This window comes from Ixodes scapularis, unplaced genomic scaffold, assembly GCF_016920785.2.
Source record: "Ixodes scapularis isolate PalLabHiFi unplaced genomic scaffold, ASM1692078v2 PGA_scaffold8__174_contigs__length_109621045, whole genome shotgun sequence".
NCBI lineage: Eukaryota > Metazoa > Arthropoda > Arachnida > Ixodida > Ixodidae > Ixodes > Ixodes scapularis.
This window is the reverse complement of record NW_024609883.1, coordinates 686,965-713,313: the sequence shown is the minus strand read 5'-3', so window position 1 is coordinate 713,313 and position 26,349 is coordinate 686,965. Positions and strand designations below refer to the sequence as shown.

The 26,349-nt window shown below is 43.8% G+C and overlaps 1 protein-coding gene across 1 annotated transcript in view; it reads left to right on the top strand.

Moving 5' to 3' along the window:
- Positions 1-26,349, top strand: part of LOC8038365 (peroxidase) — a 264,537-nt gene that overhangs the window by 148,838 nt on the left and 89,350 nt on the right. The window contains exon 7 of the mRNA XM_029989515.3: positions 6,397-6,501. Coding sequence (XP_029845375.1) covers positions 6,397-6,501 — 105 coding nt within the window. The remainder of the gene's footprint in view (positions 1-6,396; positions 6,502-26,349) is intronic.

Below are 26,349 nucleotides of genomic sequence, written 5' to 3'. Positions count from 1 at the left end.
TCGCTTGACAGCTGCATTACGTTGCAGGGTGGGCAGAAATATACAGAAATGTATTTGGAAATACTAATATTGCGATAAATGAAAATAGTTGCTAAGATACTGATACTCAAGTCTCAAATATATCTATAAAAATGTATCGTGATACGTATCGGAAATACCATTTATAAAGAGGCAAAAAGTCTTCGGAAATACAAATACAAGAATACACTTTAGGGAGTGCAGAAATATAAATACTGATAATACAATACATTTTTCAAATTTCTTTGAGACGCCAACTGAGATGAGGCTTTAAGTTTATGTGGAAGTTTTTTTTCTTTTTTTTTCTTTTTCGTCCCGAAATTACTTTTCCGTAGGCTTGGCACTTTGCCTTGAAGGTAGTGGTTCCGGACGAAGAGTCCTAAATGGATTTAAAGAACGTTCCATCAAGGATTGACCGCGGTCCCTTCCCTGACATCCTGTCTGACTGACCAGTGATGCGAAAAGACTTCGACCTCTAAAATCAATTCCATCAAAACATCACCACTTCCCTGTCCAATAAGGGCGCCCCTGTCAGCACTGATCACATGACGTCACGGTGGGACGAACTAGTATTCTTGAATCTGTAGGTGTTGCCTTGAACATGAAACTTTACCCACGCTGCTGTATCAAAGGACAATACATACTTTCGTTGTAGCTGACCTCGTTGAAGACCATGCAGGCAGTTGCATTTGGAATTTTCGAGAAAAGTGTACCACCTGAAGCATCCTGAAGCACATGTATTATCTTCTGTTACGGTTGAAAAATCGATATGGTGGCATTCCTGTTGTGACGGTCTTTCCTGCCGACTCTCCGCCTCCAACGCATTAATGGCAGTCTTCAAGTTTCGCCTAGCATCATTCAAATAGAGACCTCGTAGATTGCGACCTGAGATGGCCGGCACAGGTGCGAGCTCTTCGAGAGACAGCGCGCTCGAGACGATTGGAAAGTGCACGAAGTCTGGGTCCGCACAGCGAGGCCACGTCTGGCCCCCTTCCTGGGTATCGGATCACCAGAGCAGCAGGTCACGTTCACGTCGGCTGATGGCGTACCAGCCGTGCAATATTACAGGCGCAGACGCATTCGGATATGTGTTGAACTTCACTGGTGAAAGGCGCCACCGCCGCCTCCCCCCCCCCTCCCCTCCCCCTCTGTTCTTTGCTTTGACGCTTGTTTTTTGTATTGCATTTTTTTCTTTTGCGCATAAGTCTGCTAGGGATTTACGCGGGTTCGCAGTTTCCTGCTCATTTTATTTCTGAACAACCGACTCCCTGACTGGCTCGGTATAGCTGAACGTAAAAAATAGATAAATAAATAAATAAAAAATATATAAAGAACCTGGCCCATTCCATTCCCATTCCATTCCGGGCAAAAGGCATCTAATTCCATTCCCATTCCATTCCCCTGAACGTTGCCGCAATTCCATTCCCATTCCATTCCGGGGTTGTGAAAATGCAGAATGATTCCGGAATAATTCCAACTCCGGAGTGGCAACTCCGCAACACTGCATGGCATATACATCACGACTTAACGAACTTAGGAGGCCCCCATCTCTGCTCACATGGCAAGGTCCCCGCATTGTTCAAAACAAAAGAATGGCCCGTTGTCCAGCAGTGGACAACAAGGACCGATTCGCCCCCGTGGCGTGTGTCTAGTTGGCCACGTCTGTTCTCAATGACGGGTGCTTCGTTGTCTCCCAGTCTCTCCAATGGAAGTGGCGCTGCTATCGCCAGAGCTCACTCTGTATACAACCCCACTTTGGGAACTCGGATGGGTGAGGTGTTTTGGCTTAGCGAACGTAATACGCAAAGTGTAAAACAGTTATACAGTTAAAGTGCCCAGCAGATGTAAAGCTCTTCTAATTGAGTCTGATACACCCTTGACGCACAAAATGGCGGCACAGATTTGTGTCTTCCCCCCCCCCCCCCCCGTCGGTTTTACCACTCTGGATGCGCTTCCGGATGTCCTCTAGGAGGGCATTTGGGTAATTGCGGTTTTCCAGGACGCTCATAACCTCTGCCGATTCCTGCTATCGCAGGTGATCATTTCACGAAAGTTGGTCACATTGAGACGAAACTTAAGGGACGGTTAACCGTCGCTTTTGAGAGTGAAACGCGATAGTGTTATCGGGCCCCTTTCGCTTTGCCTTCTCATTCGCCGTGCAAGCGTGCGTTGCGTGACTTAGTCAGCAGTGTGTGAGGCTCGGAACCGATGGGTCGTGGATACGAATGCCGCCTAACGTCTTCAAGATTTTCTTTAAGGCAAATTAATTACCTCATAGAGTGAAATCCCTTCAGACGTGCGGCCACCTTTAATTCGAATTACATGTTATATTTTAGCCACTTTCATTCCACGCGTGACGTTATGTTTGCGCCATGAGTTGTTTCAAATTCCCAGTCGAGATCATGTGGCTGTGGCGTCATTACACTATCGACCAATCAAGATTTTCGAAGTCACGCCTCCGGCTCCGTCTTTACTGCGTTACGAGCTCAGCGTTATTGCGTTAAAAGATTGCCACTACGCCCCACTTTTGCTCTGTCGGATGATAGGAGTGGAAGCCTAAATATTTACCACAGTTACAGGGCACGCTCTTCTGTTCATGACCCCATTTCTGGCCTGGCAGGACAGCACATCGAGAAAAGCAAAAGCACTCTCTTTCTCAGTTTCACACGTGAACTGGATGACAGGTGAACACTGTTGAGGGCGAGGTTGAAGACGTGGAGGTCCATCTTTTTCAAAATAAAAAAAAGTGCCGTCTTCATAGTGGCAGTACATTTTCAAGGGGAAAAAACGCAAGCTAAACACCAATGTTTCTGCATGTTCCATGACCAAGTTAGCCACAGTTAGAGAAACTGGGCTTCCCATAGGACAGCCCTGAATATGGCGATAAACTGCTTTCGAAAAAGTTATGTATAGATAGATAGATAGATAGATAGTTTATTTAGTGCCGGTCAACAGCCGTCAGGCCTACAGGACAGTACACTTTGTCATGTTTCGCACAGTGGCGTTAACAATAAAAAGGGTATTACATAGGACAGTGTGGTTGCCGAGGAGCACAATAGAAATCAGTCTGACGCGTCATCAAATTCTAGTTAGTTAAAAATAAAAGTGGTTGCCAAGGGCACACTAAGATAAAGTCAAGTGAATATGTCATCTTGTAAAAACATTGAATCGTATGTATCTTGTAACCGAGTCATTGGACACTTTGAATGAATATCTGCATAAAATGTGTGAATACATTTACACGCCTTCCCAGATGAGACACGGAAGCACAATGATGACAACAACTCGTCGCAATCAAGAGTGCCATGCACAACTTTTCTCAAAAAGTTCATATCATGTGCAAGCCTCCTGTCCTGAAGAGACTGGAGGCCTATGTCTGCTAATACCGAGCTATAGCTGTAAAAACGCCGACGACCAATGTGCCTATCGTATACAATACGAATAAATTTCCGCTGTACCTCTTCGATTACATTGCTGTAGCCGAGAGAGAGTTCCATATTACGGATGCGAACTCTAAACGCGGCCGGACAAGTGAACAACATAAAGAAAGAACACAATGAGGGCTTCTAAATTTTCTAGTTATCCGTGACACCGCACCAAGACATCGCAGGCCTTGATTAACAATCTGTGACACATGTTGATGAAAAAACAACCTGGAGTCCACTTGAACACCAAGATCCCGTACAAGAGATACACGCTTTATGTGCCCTCCGGAAAGGTTGTACCTGAACGCTATGCTCTCGTGTTTCCTGCTGGTTGACATGACTGAAGTCTTCTTGAGATTAAGTTGTAGTCTATTTGTTATGCACCACTGCTCAATTGAACATACGTCGTTTTGTAACAACAGACAATCCTGTACATTCTCTACCCTCCTGAACAGCTTCAAGTCATCTGCGTACAATAATGCTTTGGAGTGCAGCACCTGCGACGGCAAGTCGTTGATGAACACTAAAAATAACAACGGCCCAAGGTTAGAGCCCTGGGGCACACCAGATAATAATAAAAACGGCCCGGACAAACAATCTGAGAAACTGACATGATTCTGGCGGTTTCCCAGGTAGCTGGAAAACCATGAACAGTAAGTCTGCTTCAAAAATACACCATCTTCCCGAGGGGAACCATGGGGTGACGCTGAGCATCGCGGATCGTTATTAACGATGATATTAACGGTCTTAGTAACGTTGTTAGTAACGTTGTTAACTTGCGTGTTATTACGTTGTTAACATGTGTTCGTTACCACACATCGCGTGAACGTTGTTGGAAACTCCGCGATGCTCCGCATCACCCCATGGTTCCCCTCGGGAAGATGGTGTAATTTTTTTAATTGCGTTTACGAAGGTGAAACGGTTAACGAAGGTCTTTATTGAGCAGCGTCTAGTACTTGAGGTGTGCACTTTGCTTTGATGAGGATGGCTTTGTGGTCGCTGAAGTGAACCGTGAGGGGATCTTGGTGCAGTGGGTGGATCTTGAAATTGGTGAAGACGTGATCAATGCCGTGAATGGTAGTTGGCGGTTGTTTGCGGTTGTCGTATGATACGTGTTGCAGCGAGTGGTGTGATGACATGTAACCAACGCAAGTCAACAGCGGTGAACTGAACGCGTGCAGAGCGCTACCGCTGCTTATATTCACACTTGAAGGAGAGGAGACTAGAGGAGGAGAGCTGCGCATGCGTGCGCGGTGTGAGTAGAAGCGAACGCACGCGAAGGGCACGCAGCTGGTAGAAAGGAAGAGCGGAGAGAGTAACGCGCAGCTGTTGGAGAGAGGCAAGGAGGAGAGTTGCGCATGCGTAGTGTGAGTGCGGACTACGACGCCGACGCCGCGGGACATAGACCCGAGCAAGAGATGCTCCGCATCTAAAAAATCGCAACAATATTCCAATATTCCCAACAAGCAAAAACGTGCGACTCCCCAGTGTGCAATCCTCGTTCAAATGGTTGTCTACAACTTCAATAACCACGCCAATACCCAAATTTGTAAATAACCAGACCATAATAAAAAACGCCATTACATCGTCATGTGCTAACTGCCGTGCACGGGGCAACAAATTCCTGTGAGTGTATAACCCACAGCGACTTCCCATTCGTAAGCGGCGTGAACAGTTCCAAAAAGACTTGCACAAGTTGTACGCTTGGGATCCGGCGAACGAAATGATAGGGCGCAGAGTGCAGTCTTCTTTTCGAATCTTAGGTAACCCATAGATCCAAGGGGCGCACCCGCCCGACGAATAAAGCTGGCGATAAAACGCCTGATCGAGACGTCCTTTTGTCTTTAACGACCGCCAAAGCCCGACAAGTTGCCTTTCGGACGTCGCCCTGGGATTACATCTCTAAGCGACAAAATTCAAAAGGTATTTTAAAATTGTCTGCATCTTTGCATCATAATCTTTCCGGTATAACAAAACAGTGCCTTCAAATTTATCAGCGAATGTGATCACGATGTATCTGTTCATTTTCAGATCACTCAACTCCGCGCGTTCACAAGAACTCATGTTTGTACGAGTGTTCCTAGCGTTGGACAGGACTCTGACTATGCGGTTTCGTGCCAAAGTGACATCAGGCATATCTCTAATCTGAAGCAACCTCTCTTCAACCTTCGCAGTAATATCCCATATCGGAACTCTTCTGAAAGCTACAGCAAAATTCAGGCCCTTCCATAATAAGCTCAAGTGGTCTTAAGACAGTTTCTTGGATGAGAAATTGTGCACAGCTCGCACATCGTTGATACGCAGCAAGCGATCATCAAGCAAACGGGACTGTTTTTGAGTGTAGAAGCTGGTGCGCTTGTTGCTTTCTAGATCTTCACCTTGGTTGGTTAAGTCGGAGTAAAAATCTTTGAATTGTTATTTCTCCCGGCTTTTGGAATACATTTGCATGCACGATATACGTTAAAGACCCATGCTAGCAGCCATGCTGCAGTGCAAAATGTCTCAAATACAAGGTAATTGTGTCGCTACACCTCCAAAAGAGATCGCCTTTACGCTGTCTGAACACAAACGTTTAATTTGCTTTTCTTTTCTAGGACTCATTCTCAGTAGTTTAACGTGGGTGTTAGTTGAATAGAAATTTTATTTTACCATTTAAGAGTCCTCACCTTTCATCTACAGCCTCCCGAGCATTCACTGATTCGCGTGGTACAAGGGCAGTTCACGAGTCAAATGCCATTTATTGCCTGCTGTCTTTTAATGTCAAGACAGTAACTACTCAAAAACTAAAGGCGGGGTTGCTTGGATGCTAACATTTACTGGCTGGGGTTCAAAAGTTGGACAACCCAAATGTTGTGGCCATTCCAAATTCTTCAGATATTCAGCGACATGTGCTTATCAAAATTTATCCTAATGCATTCTTAAGTGTTATTATCTAATTTGTGTCTATGTGCAGGTCCCCGGCAGCAGATCGACTCCCTTACTTCATTCGTGGATGGCTCGCAAGTCTACGGGAGCTCTTTGGAGGATAGCCTCAAGCTACGAACACTTCAGGGAGATGGTCAGTGTCTCCGCTGCAGCCCATACTTGTGGGGTTACAAATATTTATTCTACTAGATTAGATATGCCATCAAAAGAAACAAAAATAAGGCTTTAATAGCTGAAGATACGTCAAACCTGGAACTCGCATTCAAGAGTAAAAATTATAAATGTTGCCTTTGCAAGCCTTAAATGGGAGTGTCCTACTGAAGGGATATAAAACACAGTTCTTTGGTGTGAGTACTCTTCGATGACGGTAAGAAATAATCAATCATGTTAAGACTATATTAAAAAGGAATCTGCATTTGAGTGCACTTTACGCAGAAAAGGTTACACTCGAGTGTAACGGAAATCTGTACACGCGGATCGAGGCTGTGTAGAGTATACGCACCACACATCATGCAACGCATGCAAACAGAGGGGTTATTTGGTCACGATTCAACGTAGGTAATTAATTGTAAGAAACGACATTTCCCACGCGGCTCGGCAGGATTTGAATACCGGACCGTGCGATCTGAACCACAATGCGAAGGCACGCGCCACCATCTGCGGACACGCCCCAAGCCTCTCCGAAGCGCTTTGCATACATTCGTCTAAAGAGAGTTTTCTCTGAGTGATATCTGAGCGATACACACAGAGGGTTTCTGTAGATGCGTTAAATTCCTTCACTTGTCGTCACAAGGAGAGGAAAGGTCACGACACACGGTCAGGGAAGAGTTGACTTCCGAATGTTCAACTATCCACGCGATCTTACGACACCATGGGACAGAGGCACCAAAAAATAGTTGACAGGGCCTATGACGCGATAACTACAAGCTGCCGCATATAGATGAGAAGCGGGCGAGAGACACGGGATATAATAATGTTGTCTGCACGTTCATACGGCCGGCAGTTGGTCAGCCTCATTGGGCGTATGGTACCTTAGCTGTAGATGAGAAAGCTATCCGGTGCAATACAACTCCTCGGGGAGGTTTCCTGACCGCGGCACGGCTGTCGAGATCTCGTCGCCTTGACAAAAAATAAGTGCGATTACACCATAAGGAAAAGCGCGAAGAGATTCAATATAGCGGTGAAAAGAACGGCCTCCGTGTGCTTTAGGAGCTGCCAGTAATGCCTCCACCGTTAAAGGTCGTAGTCGATTAACATGAAAGAAAAGTGAATGGACCCATTGCAGTTATTAACGCCATTTTTATAGCTGTCTTAGGAGCGCGGATTTCTTCAGCGTGAGTGGCCTATCGGTTACCATGTTCAAAGCGCCGAAACTTCACAAAAACAAGAAGGCAGGTGTCGAAAACAGGGCGCCCTGTGTTTGTCCCCATTCGTATTGTCCTTGAGTAGTTTTGGCGCTTGGAACGGTGATAATGGATCGACTAGACCAAACTGGAATTTTAATGCTGCCTTTCGGTTATGCACGCTGTCTCCTATGCTCCTGACCCGGAAATGTCCTGTTGAAATCGCGACAAAACATTCTTTTCAATTATATATATATTGTTTCGTACCGCATTTTTGATTTGCGACAGTTGTCACGATAATATTAGGAACAGGGATGCCACGACTGTGGGAAGTGATAAAGCAGCTGACCGACCAAGTCAAACGTGTGGTAACTTGTAAATAAAAACAAAAGTAAATATTACTTTCGTGTAGTGTAATGAAATTACTTTCTTCCTCACTAATATCTCCTGCTTCATTTGTTTTAAATTAATAATACACAAAGCCACGTCTTGAGAAATGCCTAGTTCAGGTCATCGCAGCAGAATGATAATAGATTGCAGAAAATGAACGAGGCGTCAACATCACTATCTACCACTACCACGCGCACACGTAAGTTATTAGGGGAAGCACAGATTTAAAGAACCACTCCTTCCCTCTTCGTTCAGAGTATCAGTACGACTACACGTGTCAATCTTCACACATTGCCGTTAAATACATGGTGCAGTCTGTCCGTATGGGGAGGAGTGGTTCCCTAGATATATTGGAAGATAGATGCTTTCCGACATTTGCAAGCTGAAATGACGTGCCAGGTCTCTGCCGCAATTCGGAACTAGTATGGGTCTTATATCAGCAACGGCTCTCGCCTACCCAGTTAAGCGAATCCGAAACTAACTGTGCACAAAGAGCTGGTCAAAAATTGAGTCCGCCGAAACCGGTGGGATTGATGATCTAATCGTTTAATTCGTGGCACTGGGCACGCGAAGGTCGCGGGTTCGATCCTCGCTCCTTGCCGAATTTTTGGCCAGCTCTCTTTCTCTTTACCTTTCTCTAGCTTCAATGCAATAAATTCAATTATTACCTTCTGACATGAACTCAGTTTTGGAGGCTTTTAGACACCATAGGAAAGGATTAACTTTCACCATGAACTGCCTGAGCAGGGTAGTTTCCAGTTTTTAGGTTTGAGTTTTAAGGTTCTAGAAGGACACACGTGTTGGATGTACGCACCGCGGTCCCAAAAGGAACTCTTGCGCTGTCTAAGGAGGTATCGCTATTTTATGCCTAAGTCGGCTCTTAGAACGTCGTGCTCACACCGGATATAGACGAGCTTTAAGAACCAGGTGACAAGACAATTGTCAGCGGGCTACCCTGAGAAGGTGGCGACGAATGTGGCAGAAGGCATTCTTCAAAAAGCAAAAGTCCAACCACGACGGCAAAGGCGAAAACGGCGTGGTGCAAATTGAGACCTGAGGTGGTACTGTATGCGCACAGCATGTCGCACAACCTCAAGAAGGTGGCGAACCGCTCGGGAGTGCCGCTCGTGTTCTCAGCACCGAGAAAACGCGGCCAACTCTGCTCTCGCATTACCTGTGGCAGCGGTAAGAAGCGAGGCTGCTCCACCAAACATGCCATGTCATATGTTGATTGTGTCATGGCGCTGGTTTATGAAATCCCCCTTAGGTGTGGTAAGTCCTACGTCGGACAGACGGGCAGATGTGCGAACGACCGACTAAGGGAGCACGCGAGAAATTTAAAGAGGAATAATGGGGCCCATTTGCCTGAACAGTGCAGCATATCTGGGTTTTTCTGAGACAGCGATTCTGGGCAAAGGCAAGGGCCAAAAATGCGCGAGTTATTGGAGGCGTATTTTATCAGAAAAAAGGGTACACAATGCGTAAGTGACACATCTATTGCACTCTATAACGCCGAGATTAGATTGTTTAACAAGTTTTTGTAAATGGAAGATGAAGCGTATATCGAATGGCTAAGCGCATGCGAGGACGTGATGAAGATGGCGATGTATGTTTTCCTTTCTTTCTGCACTTTTAAGATATAGTTGTGAGTGGCGCCTGTATCTCCGTTTTCTCTCCTCTGTCCGTTCTTTTTTGCGCCTTACACCATGATTTCTCACCCTCTCCTATATATATATATATATATATATATATATATATACATATATATGCGTGTGTGTGTGTGTGTATATTTATGAATATATGTAGTGAGCAGTTTCATACGAACGTATGGAACGCCGAGAGTTTCTTGAAAAGCGCCTTGAAATAATTGACCCCGTAACTGACTACGTTACAACATGGAGTCTGGGTCCGTACAAACCGTTGCTAGGGACTAGTGCACAGAGACTCCACATGAGGCTAAATGTTTTCTTAAAAGTAATTAAATACTTTTTCGTAAGCAACCTTGAGATATAATTATGAAAATGTTCGCGTCGCCTCAGTGTCGCATTGCAATGATGAAAGCCATTTCTGAAGTATTACACTCCGCTTTGCGTTGGTGGCAGGCGACACGAGAGATTTGCTGGCCTCTGTTGCAGCGGGTAATTTCACTGAATTGCTTCGGTACACGATCGTCAAAAACCAGTGCATCACCATAATAATAATAATTTAATAATAATTTTTATTTTTGCATCCGTATGGGTTACAGACGCCGGAGCCACGGACAAAAAGTCAACAAATGTTGACTTGACGGGGTCCGGGCCCCGTGCACTTGGCAGACAGCTATGGCGATACAAAAATAACTGCAGAGATTACAGCAATACGTAAAATACATATATAAAAGAGACCTAGGTTTCACAGGTTAACGAAAACAGCTCTATACAAAAAGTAAGTACAATGACTTAGGGTTTATATTGTAGATGTCCACGTCATCTACGCAATATTTGTTTAGCAATGAGGGTAGATTATGTTTTAAAGACTGGTAACTGTAGTTCGTGCGAAACGGAAACACTTTCCATTCCTCGGAGTAGCGGGTGCAGATGGTGGGTATGTTTTTGATTAATCCCGATGTCTGTTTCAGAAAATTAATAGATTCAGGGGAAGAAAAAAGAAATGATCGAGTCAAAAGGTACTCATAAAAACGATGTATATTTATAATTTTGTATTGTGAAAATAGAGCCTCTGTGTGGGCTAAGAAATGAACGTTTCCAACAAAGCGCAAAACTTTTTTTTGTAGTAATAATATTCTGTTCAGATTTGTCCTTGTGGTCGTGCCCCAAACGAGATGGCAATAGGATATTTGGGATTTAAATAATGCATGATATATTTGTAGTTTTATTTTTTCGGGGAGAATGGCTCGACAACGTGCAAGCACACCTACAATTTTGCATAATTTGCTGACGACCTGGTTTATGTGTTTATCCCACTGTAAGTTATCTGAAAATATAATACCTAATGTTTTATGTTCTTTCACTAATTCAATCGGCGTGGATTGAAAATGGAGAGTTTCATTTATATTTACCTGTTTATTGGACGGTTTAAATAAAATTGCCTTTGTTTTTGTATCATTAATATATAGGCCATTTATTCGCGACCACAAAAAAAATCTAGACAAAATTAAATTTCCTTTGGTTATTAGGTTATCCGCATCCGCGTCACTGAGGAACAGACTGGTGTCGTCGGCATACAAGACAAATTTGACATTTTCGGAAATATTCACAAGATCATTGATATAAATATTAAAGAGCAACGGACCCAAAATGCTACCTTGTGGCACGCCATACTTAATCTGCAACAGTGATGAGAAGTGACCATCGATGATTACAGATTGCCTACGTTCATATAAGTAAGAATACAGAAGTGAAAGTGATGGACCGCGTATACCATACCTACTTAGTTTGTCAATGAGTATGCCATGATTGAGACAGTCGAAGGCTTTACTAAAATCAATGAAGATGCCAAGTGTCAAGAGTTTGCTTTCTATATTTTGTAATATGATTTCTTTTTGCAAAAGAAGCGCAGATTCGGTAGATCTTCCTTTTCTAAAGCCAAACTGAGATTCTGTGATTACAGAGTGTTTGCACAAAAAACTATTCAGACGACAAAAAATGATTTTTTCGAGTCTCTTTGAAAAAACAGGCAGAACAGATATGGGTCTATAATTTGACAGAACATTCTTATCTCCACCCTTATATATCACGGACACTTTTGCAAGCTTCATTTTTTGCGGGAATCTTCCGCACGATAAACACAGATTAAAAATATGTACAAGGCATGGTGTAATTATATCAAGAACAAATTTAATTGGTTTTATTTGAAGGTCGTCAATATCACACGTTTTGCTGTTTTTTAGGCCCATAAATACCCGAAACACTTCATGTTCGCTTGTTGGATCAAGAAACAGGGTTTCACTAACCCTTTGATAAATGCCTTCTACTGCATCCTCGCAGTATGAACTCGAGGCCAGGTTGACAAAATGAGAGTTAAAACATTCAGCAAGCGAGGTTCCAGACAGCAATTTTCCATTTACCTGGAGCTCTCCTAAAAAATTATGTTGTCTGCCGGGTTGGAGAATTTCATTTATTGATTTCCAGACGACATCTGGACGTTTTTTTGCACATTCACTGAATAAAGCTTTGTAGTAATCATGTTTGGCCTTCTTGAGTTCCGACGTCAGAGCATTGCGATACTTTTTGAATACTATCAATTTACTCGGGTCCCTTGTAGTAACGAAATTTTTGTACAAACGGTTCTTATGCGTGATTTTTTTAAGATGAAGAGGCGTTACCCAAGGCTTTCGAATTTTCTTTGATGCAGAAGTTGTTTTGTAAGGAAACCATCTGTTATAAACCTTTTTTAAAATGCTAAGGAACTTATCGTAGGAGTCATCTATGTTTGCTTGTAACGTAACTGGCGTCCAATCTATGCTTGCAATCTCGTTTCTAAACGACAGTAAGCTTTGATCAGATATGTACTGGAAAGAAAAAACATTTCTTTTTACTTTAGCCTTTGTGTTCGAATCACGGAAAGATATAAAAATTGGAGTATGATCACTAATGTCGCTACAAATAGTGCCAGCACTATTTACTTGTGTAGTTTCGTTTGTAACAAAAAGGTCGATCACACTTTTTGACGAATCAGTGGTTCTAGTGGGCGACGTGATTACGTTTAAAAAACCGTAAGAAGTAATAATGTTATTTAGTTGCTGTGACAGACTCGAGTTTTCTTGCATGTTCACATTAAAATCACCTCCTATGATAACCGATAAGTTATTTGCAGACGCAAATTCCAAATAAGTGTCTAAAAAAGAAAAAAATTTGCCGAAATCTGTTGAAGGCGGACGATAAACAACAGAAAAGAGTTTATTTTCACACTTCAAACTCAAAATTTCATAGTTCTCCGTGATTTCCGTAAACGAAAGCAGCTTTTCACACTGAAACTCCCGGTTTACCATGATTGAAACACCACCCCCTCTGCGTTCACTTCTATTAAGAGAAAAATTATTATAGCCTGGTAAGATTAGCATATCCTGGTCAGACTGACACCAAGTTTCAGAAAACATTATAACGTCAAAAGTAACTTTACACATCTCAAAAAGAGTGACAATGTCATCAACTTTGTTTTTTACGGAGCGGGTATTTAGATGAAAAACAGCGATATCCTTTGTACCACAACAACTTGCAATATCAGTTGGTAGAACTAATTCGTGATAGTTCATAAGGAAAAAAAAAAAGTACTAGTTTTAGAAATCAACTAACATATTTTAGCAAGGTCATCCTCATGAGTGATAGTAACAACGGGAGCGTCATCAGATTTTCGTGCCAGGATTTTGCAGTTCCGAACCCAGACATATCGCCATTGGCACTCTCGCTTTTTAGCCTGGGTCATTCCCAGTAGCCGTTTAAGAGGGGGGCATAAGTGTTCATTCACAAACACAGGCGCGGCTGTATCAAAGCCAAGATCTGTAGTAGTGATTCGTTTTTTCTTTGCCTTTTCAAGAATCAGGTCACGCGTGTGCCTGTGTTGAAACTGCACGATCAAGTTACTCTTTCCAGGGTCTCTGGTTGGCACTCGGTGAAATATGTCTATGTCTGAAACTGCAATGTTCTCGCCCACCAGTTCGCCGATAGTACTGATTAGATTCATAACGTCCTCGTTTTCAACTCGTGGAATCCCCTTTATTTCCAGGTTTCGATTACGGGAGTACTGCTCGCATTGAATGAGTCTCAGTTCAGTTTCACGAGCGGTCTTGAGCATGACGTCATACTTTTCTTGAAGACCGACAGTTTTTTTTTCCAAAGCGGAGTTTGCTTCCTCGGCTGCTTTCAACTTTGCTTTCATGTCTTCATAATCCTTGTTTATGAAGTCCATGCTAGCCTTTATGCCCTGAAGTTCCGACTGAACGGTACGAAATTCCGTCCTGAAATCGCGTTCAAACGTTTCTCGAAACAGTTTGTGTTCTTTTTTTAGATCATCTTTAAGTTCAGCAAGCAATTTAGTTATGTCCTTGGTCATGGCGAAAAGAATGCTCAAAAATAAAAATTCGCACAACAAAAGCAGGGTGACAGTGAAGGTAGAGGGCTCAACAATAAAAATTCGGACAACAAAAAGGGCTTGGCAGCAGCGACGACAGTAATACACAGTGGATAAAAAGTGTAAGCAACGATAACCAACCTGCAATGGTAGCGCAGATTTTTAGAAGCGATGTTCAGTCAGCCGCCGCCACTGCCAAAGTGCCGAAAGAACGTGTAGCGCCTCCTCCTTTGTAGCTAGGTGTCGCTAGGGTGACAGTCCAACTGGCCAGTAGCAGTTTCCCACGCTCCGTCGAAGATGACTTGCACGTAGTTGTTTACGCGCTGGCTTTGCTTGTGGTTGATCGCACTCGATGAAGATGCTTGAGGACCGCGTGTTCCAGCTGCGTGTGGTATCAGGGGCAGCCTGCAATGGTAGCGCAGATTTTTAGAAGCGATGTTCAGTCAGCCGCCGCCACTGCCAAAGTGCCGAAAGAACGTGTAGCGCCTCCTCCTTTGTAGCTAGGTGTCGCTAGGGTGACAGTCCAACTGGCCAGTAGCAGTTTCCCACGCTCCGTCGAAGATGACTTGCACGTAGTTGTTTACGCGCTGGCTTTGCTTGTGGTTGATCGCACTCGATGAAGATGCTTGAGGACCGCGTGTTCCAGCTGCGTGTGGTATCAGGGGCAGCCTGCAATGGTAGCGCAGATTTTTAGAAGCGATGTTCAGTCAGCCGCCGCCACTGCCAAAGTTATAGCTATAGAGGCCTCCGCAACGTGCGTTTTTTTTTCTGTGAAGAACCCAGCTTAGTTCAGAGGGGTGAAAATGCCGCAAAAGCAAACCACGTCATGCAGATCAGTTACGACGACGACCTGAAGTGCATTACCGGTGTAGTGCAGGCCAGCATGAGAAACAAATCGCACGCCGTCGAGGTAAGTCGTTTAGTATTAATATTATTGAGGTTGTTAGGTTATTAAACAATTGCATGTCTATCTCGATTTTGCAGTATTTTGTTTTATTTTTAGAGCGCAGGTCTTGGGCGCCCGTCTCCGGCTTGAGCGGCGTCGCCGTCGCCGTCGGCGTAACCAAGGTCATCCCAAGGTCACGTGACCCCCAAAATCACCCCAAGGTCACGTGACCCCTCCAGGTCACGTGACCCCAAGGTGAACCCCACGTGACCCCCCGAGGTCACGTGACCCCCCGAGGTCACGTGACCCCTCCCAAGGTCACCCCAAGGTCACGTGACCCCCCAAGGTGACCCCCACGTGACACCCCAAGGTCACATGACCCCCCAAGGTCACGTGACCCCCAGGTCACGCCTCCCCGAGGTCACGTGATCCCCCCCTCCTTGAAGTCACTGACAACCCCCCCCCCCCCGAGGTCACGTGACCCCCCCGAGCATATTGAAGAACGAGGTTAAGGAGGAGGAGAAGGAGGCGGGGTCAACCCTCCCCTCAGTACCCTTCACTCCTCCTCCTCAAGAGCTGCGCTCCAATTCGGCGTTACAGGGGGTTGTAAACGACTTTCACTTTTTTCCCCTTGGTATACACCAAATATTGTGGATGTGCTCTTTTGGTGAACATCTCCGTCGAGCCCGCGATGCGAGTGCAATCTGTAAAATGCATCGTCATTTTAATAACCATGGACTAGAGGGCCCTTTTTAGTGTCGTTGATTTAATTGTAGAAGACCCATCTTATAATAGTGTTGTAGAAGACCCCTCTTGTAATCATTGATTTAAGTCGTACCCGCGATGCTACTTCAATGTAAAAGTCAGGCTAGTTATAAGAAATTTAGACAATTTAAAAGACCCAACTATTAGTTGTTTTCATCTATTGAATTAAGAAGAAATAACATATGAATAGTATTCAAAAAATTTAATTGGGATATATATATATATATATATATATATATATATATATATATATATATATATGGTTGATTTGGCGTTTTTTTTACATCATGGCCACTGTCCGCCAGTGCTACATGTAATCACCATACATTTTTTGTCCAGTTTTTCGCGCTTTGGGGTCTTGCGGAATGCTGAAGAAACTGCAAGAATCTTTCTCCACGCGATGGTTACAACTAGGTTCGTAGCACCCTCCCATAGCGCGAGTCCGCAAACAAAATTTGGGATCTCAACCGATCGCCTGAAGTTCTCTTCTCAGGGGTGCAATGTGATATTTTAGCAAACGATTATCTCGATCGACGCTCGGACTTTCGATAAACCATATTTTGCATCGCATCGCATTATGAGTTCTTATAAATGTCTGAAACTCATTATATTTCAAACCAATGCAATATCAGAATATTGTCGTTATTCACACCATTCAAACGACGGCGCCGGCTTGGCCGGCAGGCGTGTGGCAGACGGCGTGCTTCTTGGATTCGCTGTCTGTCGAAAGATTTTGACATTCAAGCTTTCTATATCTGTGATTTTTTTTTTTAAGTTTATATCATACTCCTTATTTTTGAACGGTCGGGTTTTCGTTGCGAAACGTAGCCACATGTATCTTTCCATAACAACGACCCCAGCAATGGCTTGTTTGGGCCCATGACTTCACACTTACGGAATCAATTATTTGATTTACTTTTAACTGCTCCTATGGAAACAACACACCGATAATATGCGTAAAGGGTGTGAGAAATTTGTTCACCTTGGTAAAATTAGCGCAAAGACAAGGGAGGAAGAACGTAGAGATAGGATAGAGCGCAATTTTAATACAGTGAGAAAGTTGTTATACATGCGTAGACAATTAAATGTGCGAATGAGAAACAAACGACTAAGTTGCGCTTTAAGGAAGTGTTTTATTTTTGTATAGATCAACCTCTGAGGTATTTTTTTTTTTTTTGCGAATAAGTATATGAAACACCCTTTCATTGCTAAAAAACTCATTTCCGCCTTGGATACTAACGATTACGGCTATCAGACTTTTCTTCCATTTTCGTTTTTTTAACAGTTTTGAATTCTAGCCTTTCCATTTGTCTGGCTGAACTCTTTATTCATTTATTTGAAATATTGTGGACCTGTCGGTCTGCACAGGAGGTAAGAAAGCAACACACAGAAAATAAGGAACTCAATCATGCACTCACCGTGTGAAGCGAACGCACGTAGGTTGCAGCTACCTAGTACCTACGCATGCTCAAAATATACATTTCCTCGCGCGAGACTTAACTAAACAATTCATTCAGCTGTGCTTCAAATAAATCAGGACTACCACAATTGACAACTCGCTCTGGCAGGCTGTTCCCCTCAATAATAGTCCGACAAAAGAAAGAGATTTTAAAGAGATCACCTTCGTACTGGTAGGGTGCACTTGCTTTAGTTATGCTCGTTCTTTTGGAGTGTGATGTTGAAGGTAAAATGTACACTTCAGTATTAATCTTTGTCAAGCCATTAGCCACAGCGTATAATTCTTTTAATATACACACTTTCCTTTTTTTCTCTAAACAATCAAGCCGCGCTTCATTTCTCAGTGCCATAACTGACTCGGTGTGCCTATACTCAGAAAAGAAAAACCGAAGTGCCAGATTCTGTATCCCTTCAGTTTGCGCAACCTGCTGCTTCCTGCATGGGTCCCATACGCACCCCGAGTTTTCCACAGTTGGACGTACATAACAGTTATACGCGGCTATTCGAACATGACATTTTGCATGTCTAAGATGCCTTCTAAGAAAGCCTAACTTCTGATGAGCCTTGGCGCATATGTAATCCAAGTGACTATTCCAGCGCAGGGCATTAGCTAAAATAATTCCTAAATACATAAATTCTTCTACTTTATTAAGTTCAATGCCGCCTATAGAGTAGCGGAAGTCAAAGACCTTTTTTTTTATTTGTGATACTGCAAGAGACAGTTTTATCAAAATTAATTATTATACCCCATTACCACGCGAAGATTTCTTCCGGGGACCGGTTGAGAATTTCCTGGTCCTGAACTGTAGCCACTTTTGAAAAGACCATGTACACTAATCTGCAAACAATTGAACTTGAACCGAGAGCGGGAAATTTGTCGCTATATCATTTATTTAAATTAAGAATAACAGAGGCCCTAACACCAAATACGATATAGCTTCGCCAATACTGGAAACTCCTCCGAAAACCCATAGGAGCGGCGGCGAACGTGACAGTGGCGCCTCTAGCGGACTCGGAGTCTACGGAAACAGTCGACGCAATGGAAAAGTATAGGCTCCGCGACGTCCTCGAGCTTTACGAGCCCCGTTTCGTCACCTTAACAGCAGAAACAATTTATTACGGTCAGTCCGCCTGCAAAGCGGAATCCACTGATCGCAACTGCAACGACAATCGAATAACAACGCGCGCATAAACGAAGATAGAGCAGTTTATTTAGCGGTCTCAACCGCCTCTCGGGGAATCACACACGTTTGAAACGCGTCTGGGAAGCGGAAAAAAGGCGTTTAGCTACTCGAACTACGTCGTAATCATTAAAACATGCAAAAACGACATGTTAATATTACCAGAGCAAGCGCACGAGCTGCTGGAGCATAAAAACAAAACAAAAAGTAAGGATAAAAATGACCGTGCTAACACTTACCGAACTTTGCAGAAAAAATGGTGTCGCCATTCCCGACGCAAATAAAAAGAAACGGGAAAGAGAAGCGAACAACGGCGAATAAAACAAAGAAGCTAGCAAAAAACTATTTCAACGACGACGATCGTTGCGGCGCTCATAGAAAAAAAGAAAGAAAAATGGAAAGCAGCAAATGAGTAGCTGGTGGTCGCCACCGGTGTGTGTTGAGTTCACTACAAACAAAGCGGAAGCAACAGACGAAACTAGTAAAAAAAGAAGAAAGCGTCCCTTTTTTTTTTCAGCTGCTTGTTGTACGTTTGTTTATTTGCTTTCGCGGCGTAGGTATGACCTAAAAACAAAGCAGGGGAAATAAATAACGTAGTGCAGATCACACTGCCCGGTAAAAAACAGTCGCGGAAATGTTTTGGTCGCAGGCAGCAATCTTCTATATGTGCTAGCAGTGAGTAACCTTTTTTTGCTTTCGAATTTCTTTTTCCAGTGACTTTGGCGGGTTGTTCGTTCGGTCGCTTGACGAAGCAGTTTAAAAGTACATTCAAGTACCTGTTGACTTAGGTGTCCGTAGGTTGACGTAGGAAGCAGAAGAAAGATTTTTCACCACATCGCACAAACTTGTTCTTGCAATGGTAGGCAGCACATAGCAAGCTTTCCATCTCTAAGTGTGCTCTGGTGTATGCTCGAATGCAGCCGGTTGATCAACAAACGATGACCCGTAGCAGACGTGCCGGCCGGAGCACACAAATAAAATTCGAATAAAAATGGATAACGAGCTTACACTTCTAAATATATCTAATAAATATCAAAAAGCACGTATGACGATTTTGGATTAGAAACTCAATCGAAGGCGAAAATAGGAGGTTATCGCAGACGACAGTGGAAGAAAACTACAACAACAACAGCAAAGTTGCAGACGGCCCTCAAAATGCCCGGTCCTAGCGTAGCAGACGAACCGGGGGCAGTAAGCGCCGAAGCGAAGGAAAGGGAGTAAAAACTAAGCCAAACAAAGCAAGGATACGCGATGGTTTACACGTCGGGCAAAAAAAAAAAAAAAAGAGCAAAAAGAAAACAAAAAAAATATACACAGCAACATATAAGCAGGAGGAAGAAAGAGCGCGGCAGAGTGGCGTCGCCTGAAAAATATAAAAGAAAGAAGACTCAAAAATGGAAAGAGTGGAGACGGTTCAACGGGTGTCGGACTTTATCGTAGAAGTAAACAAGCAGCGAAGCAGAAGATGTTGGTCGTCCCCGCGCTAACAATCGGAATTTGTGCACTGTAAATAACTTGACTGAAATCACCTTTTTTCGCGGGGCTACGACGCTCTCCCCTTCTTTCTTTGCAAGCGCGAGAAGTCTGCTTTTTTCGTAACTCCGCTCTTGTTAATCTATAATCGCGTCAGATTTGCATATGCACAACGACTTCTTTCGGAGCATACTGACATCGCCGTAACGTACGTGGTTCGAAATTGACTTCTGCTTCTTCATCCGCAGACGATCTTAACGGGATTAGCCAGCTCGCCTGTTCGACGAAACGGTTATAAGCAAGACATTCATGAGAAATGGGAACTGCAACAACAAAACGAATTGACTGATAAGAACCATAAAGTTGAAACGAAGCCATGTTCTGAAATGTTTGTACATTGCCCTTTTTCACGAAACAGCGCGAAGGCATACATTCGTGTTTTGCTTGGCTTAGATAAGTTGTGACAGAATGTTTTCTTCGGGAGAACTCCGCAATTGCACCCAGAAAGCTGTAACATCTTTCCCACGCGAAGAGAATGTCCTTCACTCATGAGCTGGCACCCATTTTTTAACTTTCAAAGCAGGGAATGTCCGTGACAATTTTTTTTTCGTTGGTCACCTCGCACGGAGATAGGCAAAACCAATGCATTTTGGAGAATTTGTCTGCTAGCGGAGTCTCCGAGCTCGCCAGGGGCGCTGCAATCACTTTTCGCCCGTTTTCCGCGGGAGTTGCCAGTATTGGCTTCCACGGTATTTGCTAACACTGATCCCTGGGGTACTCTTGAGTAAACTGCTAACGGAGGAGAGCAAACTTTATGACTGCTAACATACTGCATTCTTCCTACTAAATAAGAACGTATTCAAGATATCAAAATCTGATTTAACCCCAATAAGTTTAATTTTTGTACTAATTCGTCATGAAGTACCCGGTCAAAGGCTTTAGAGTAATCCATAAATATTACTTCAACCTTGCTTCGTTCGTTTATTGCTGATGCAAACTCATGTGTGCACTCTATTATTTGGTGACTGTCGAAATTGTCGAGTTGGTGACTGACGAAACCCGTGCTGGTGACCATACAGTAAGTTATTTTCCTCTACGTATTTATTTATATGTTTTCAAACTATGTGTTCTAAAGGTTTGCAGCATGTCGTTGTTAAGGCTATGGGGCGATAATTGTGAATGTCGATCTTGTTTCCGGGCTTGTAAATGGGCACAATTTTCCCACTGAGCCAATCTTCTGGTAGCCTGCCCTGAAGAAGGGACGCTTGAAAAATTAAATATAAATACTGCGACACCCTCTCTAAATATCTTCTCAGAAATGCATTGAGGATATTGTCTGGTCCGGATGCTTTGTTATCGTTTATATTCAAGAGTAAATTAAAAAAATACCACTCTCTCACAGAATACTCTCGGACATTTGTGAGTTGTTGGGTACGACGACAGGGTCTACCGGTGGGTCACGTGACACCGTAAAGACAGACTGAAGCATTTGTTGAATTCGTTCGCAATCGAAGAAGGAGAAGAGGCAGCTTCATTATTGATTAACACTTGCGCAATTTCTTCCCTCGGAGTCGAAAAGATACGCCAAAAGGTCTGTGGGGATTCCCTCAAAAACCGTGAGAGCACATTACCACAGTAGCTTTCCTTTGCTTGCGTCACAAGATCCCTTAACTGTCGTCCCGAATTCGCTATCCCAGTGGTGTTTCTACCTTTGTTTTTTCTTCGGCGTTTTATCTTTCTTTTTAGTTGCAAAATTTCCCTAGTTATCCAAGAATGCCTCCTTTGTTCTCTCACCTTTCTTGAAGGAACAAACCGACATGTAGTGAGATACAATATTTTTAAACTTTCTCCACAGCTCATTGACATCAGGTAGATGACTGAAATGATCAAAATGCTCTTCTAAGTAGTCAAGAACAGACACATCATCCGCGTTTTGGAAATCGTGAACTATATTTTCGGGACATGTGTTTTGGGACGTTTTTTTCGAGAGTTGCGATTAAAACACCAACCACTTATGATCTGACACTCCTTATACACTATCAATCTCGTCCATTTCAACCATACTGCTAACAAAACATGTCTAAGGTTGCTTGACCAGTATTTGTTTCTCGGGTCGGACCGTTTACTAACTATTTTAGGTTAAAGCAAAAAGCAATTTCATGAAGCTCTGGGGACAGTACCTCACTTTTACCCACCTGGCTAGTTGTCCAATTAATGCCGGGCAGGTTAAAGTCCCCTGTCAAAATAATTTTAGCTTTGTCAGTTAGCTGAAGGGCCATGCATTCTAAAAAAACAAAAAATGGAGGAAAAGGTAGCAACGGCGCGTCTTCCTCTCTTCTACTGAAGTGCCCCCAAGCGGACACGAGAAGAAGGGAGGAACGAGACGTTTTTCCTCCTTCTCCAGGCAGTCGGGAGAAAGCTTTCGCCCTCCCGACTCATCTCCTTTCGGTTTCGTTTTTCGAGCAGGTCGCGCACGTTGTTCAATAAATGTTCCGACGGAATTACAGGCGGCCTTGGGCCGCCTGTAATTTTGTATTTTAGTCCAAACGTGCAGAACATTTCGGCTGCATTGACGTTTTTACCACTAATTTTATCAAACGAGCAAACGAAGCCGCTAGAAACAGCCAAGTTCCGGAGCTGTGCCAGCAGCGCTACATATACTAGGTAAGATGGCCATCTCCGGTTTGCGGGACCCACGCGGAACTACTCCAGCGGCTAGAAATGGTTTCCGTAGAACTAGAGTAGCGGAACCACGCGGAACTGTGTCGACGTTTCCGACGTTATGGAAATCGCAGGAACTGTGTCCAAGGCAGGCAGGTTTTCCTGCCGGCTGCCTGGGTGCCTTCCGTGCTGGGTTCGGTACTGTTTTCCCGTGCCGAGTGCCAACCGGCGTTCAACGTGGTTTTGTATTTCTGCGTGTCAGCAACATAGCAGCAACATCGTGATGGCAGTGTTGTGGGTTGTGAACAGAAGACTGGAATCACCGCCGACTTGACCGTGTATTTGCGTATCAGTGGTGTAACAACACAATGAGATGACGTAAACTGTCGGGCATTGATGCCGCTGGTCGGGAAGTGATCGGAGGGGGCAAGGTGTCGCAGGTTGACATTCCGCTTTACATTAAAGACTTTCAGACCATTGTAGCGATTAGGTGCAATCGATCGACGTGCGGATAGTCATGTTAGAACGCTGGTCTGAACGGGAAGCTCCTATCGTACAGTGGCCAATGTTACTGTCGGTCCCCGAGAGCGATTGCGCTCTGGGGAAAAGACCGAACAGTACGAAGTTATGACGGAAAGTACTTATATTTACAGTGGAATTTTAGCATAAAAAAACAGGTAAAGTCCAAACAAAAAAAAAAGCTATCCTTTATTTTGCTGTTTATGCCGCCTCGGTAGCTTCGAGGCGAGAGCGCCGGCCTACGGATCCCCATGAGGCGGGTTCGAATTCCGGCCAAGGTGCCCGCAATTTGACGGAGGCTTATGGCGGAGAAGGCGCCGCGTAATCGAGCTTTCGATTGCACGTCAAAAGATCCCCAGGTGGTCGAAATCGATCCTCAGTCCTCCGCTGGGGCGTGCAGGATAACCCGTCGTTGGTTTGGCAGGCAAAACCACCAAATGTGACTTTTTTTTTTTGCTGTTTAAATATACTACGGTTCCTGGAGAAACTACCTTCCAAATGGCGCGCAGGGATGTGCGCGCCACGGCGTAGCTCCCTGCACTTAACACCTGCCGCAAGTCGCGGCTTTAACTGCATTCAAATTGATCGAAAAGCGATTTCTCTGCCCGTGAACCATCACTTCCAGCTGAGTGAATATCCGCTCTACAGAGGTTAATTCAAGACGACAATTGCAGCCGTGGGCGAACAGCACAAATAGGAAAACCAAAACTACAATAGAAATACTGACTACGAAGTGCCGTGCGGGTAAACAAACTCATGGCTTGGAACCGCATCGGAGCGGCTCGATTTATTGGATTTCAAAAAATTACGGCATGATCGAGCGTTTTCCTTTTAGTCAGAGATTCATCCCCTGAGCCATCAGAATACTCTCATATGTATGATATTGCTGGAAAAAATCAACATGCTGGGAATTTTATTTATTGCTTAGGAAGTCACCGAGAAATTCCGTACGTTCAAAACGACCAGTATAAAAGATGGAAACGCAGGGCTCGGGGGCAGTGGTCGGGTTAGGTGCTCTTGTATTGGCGTTTGTATGTGCGAGGCATGTGTATGCGCTCATTGTATGTTCAGCTGATGCTTGTAGTAAGCGCAATGTGTCTAAATGTCTGTATAATAGAGGTTCCCGAAGATCCCGAAGAGCAATGGTAGCGTGAGAAAATAAATTTTTTTTTTTTTTAGTACTTGAATTGGCGTTATTTTGTGCCACCTAGCCTAGCTACTTGCGATTACTCTGTTTGGCCCTGCCATCTGGTGGTAAGCGATTTAACCTCCCTTTACGGTACGCTGCTACGCCCATAATTTCGTGTTACCGTGCTGAAGTGAGCCAAGAGGTTGCTTCGGATTTGCTTTTTTGAGAGCGAATTTTCGTTTCGCGGGTGAATGGTTAGCCACTCCTCCATGATTTGCTGTTGACGCAGGGGTAGACGAAGGAATTGTGGTTCCAGGAATGGCTAAGGTAAGACATAAAGAGCGCGACTGGGTGCCGGTTGTCTCCGTTTAATATCGCTGTGCTGACGATGAGAAAACTGAGTGATTGGATGCTTTCGAAACGTAAGTTTCTTTACCTGCAGTGGGAAGACGGCTCCGGAAATAAATACAGTTCGCGGAAAGTTTGTGTTACGTTTTTATTTTCTGCTCCTCTCGCTCCGTACAATAGACTTAGTGTTCTCGTTAAGTCTTATTGAGCTCGATTTGCTCGATTCGTGGGCGCCATAATGAGATGCAGGCGACAGAGGAACGTTTGCTCCCCTGATTTAGGGACGAAAGGTTCTCCCTTTCTAAAGGAACATGTGTCAAGAGGTCCGTCCCTTTAGGGAAGACTATACTGACCGCATTTTCTAAGAATGTGTATTCGTATAAATCTTCAGAAAACTTTGACGCGGTATATGGAGGCCTATAAACCGCGCCTATAATAAATGTATTTCCGCGGGTTGTTACTTTACACCATAATATCTCACCGCTGATAAGGCAATTTATTCGAACCAGATCTACCGTGTCTTTCAAGATGATAGCCACACCGCCGCCTCTTGATCCTCTGTCTTTCCGAATCATTTTGTATAGAGGTAGGGAAAGTTCATTGTCCCCAATACCATCGTGCAGCCATGTCTCCGTAATAACAATAATCTGAGGGTCATGAAACAACAAGATCATTTCGAGTACGTTTACTTTATTTACTGTACTTCTAGCATTGAAGCTCAATACCTTAAATAATTTTAGCGGGTGCTTACTAACTGATTTGTGGCGTCACTTATTGTTAGGGTGAGCTTGCTGTTTGTTTGCTTTACACATCTGCCCATTGATGTCGTCCCACAAAAAAATATTGTCGCCAATCTTTATCTTGGCATGAATTGGGAAAAAGTTTTTTCTGTTATCAGGATGCCGCTTGCTGCATTCCCACAACTTCTTGCGCCTTTGAAGTGTCATCCAGAGGTAGTCGTGTTTCATTGTTATCTTACTCCATTTCACAAGTCTGCGTATTTTTAGAAGACTATCTTTTTCTGCGGAATCCTTCTCTGCTCTCTGGCTTCCTTGTCAACTGTGGCTCCTCTGTCGTTTCCACTTTCGCTTCACATTTCGCAACTGATCACCTGATCTCTTCCTGCTGTTTCTTGACCGATTTCCCCACCGCACCACTGATATATCCACAGTGTGTGTATTTCTTGACTTGTTTTCTTCCCAAGCCTAATATCTTTTCTTCGCCCTGTTACTGTACTCCTCATTGTTTTCAAAGATTTGTTTTTTCGGTTGTCCAACTGCTATAATTACCCCAATCTTTGCTTCCCCTAATAAGTTACGTGTGCACGTGGTAGCGGTACATAGTGATATAGACGCCTCGTTCATTTTCTGCAATCTATGATCATTCTGCTACGATGACCTGACCTAGGCATTTCCGAGGACGCGGCTTTGTGTATTAATAATTAAAAACAAACGAATCATAAGATTTTTGCGGGAAAGACATTACTTCTTTTACACTTTACGGAAGTAATATTTTCTTTTTTTTAAGAATTTAGAAGTTAGCACACGTTTGGCTTGGTCGCTTCACTGCCTTATCGCTTTCTACAGTCGTGGCATCTCTGTTTCTAATATTACCTTGACAACTGTAACAATTCAAAAACGCAGTACGAATATATATATATATATATATATATATATATATATATATATAAAAGAAACGTGTTGTTGCCGAGACAGCGTGCATAACATATAGGCGGCATTAAGATTGCAATCTGGTCTAA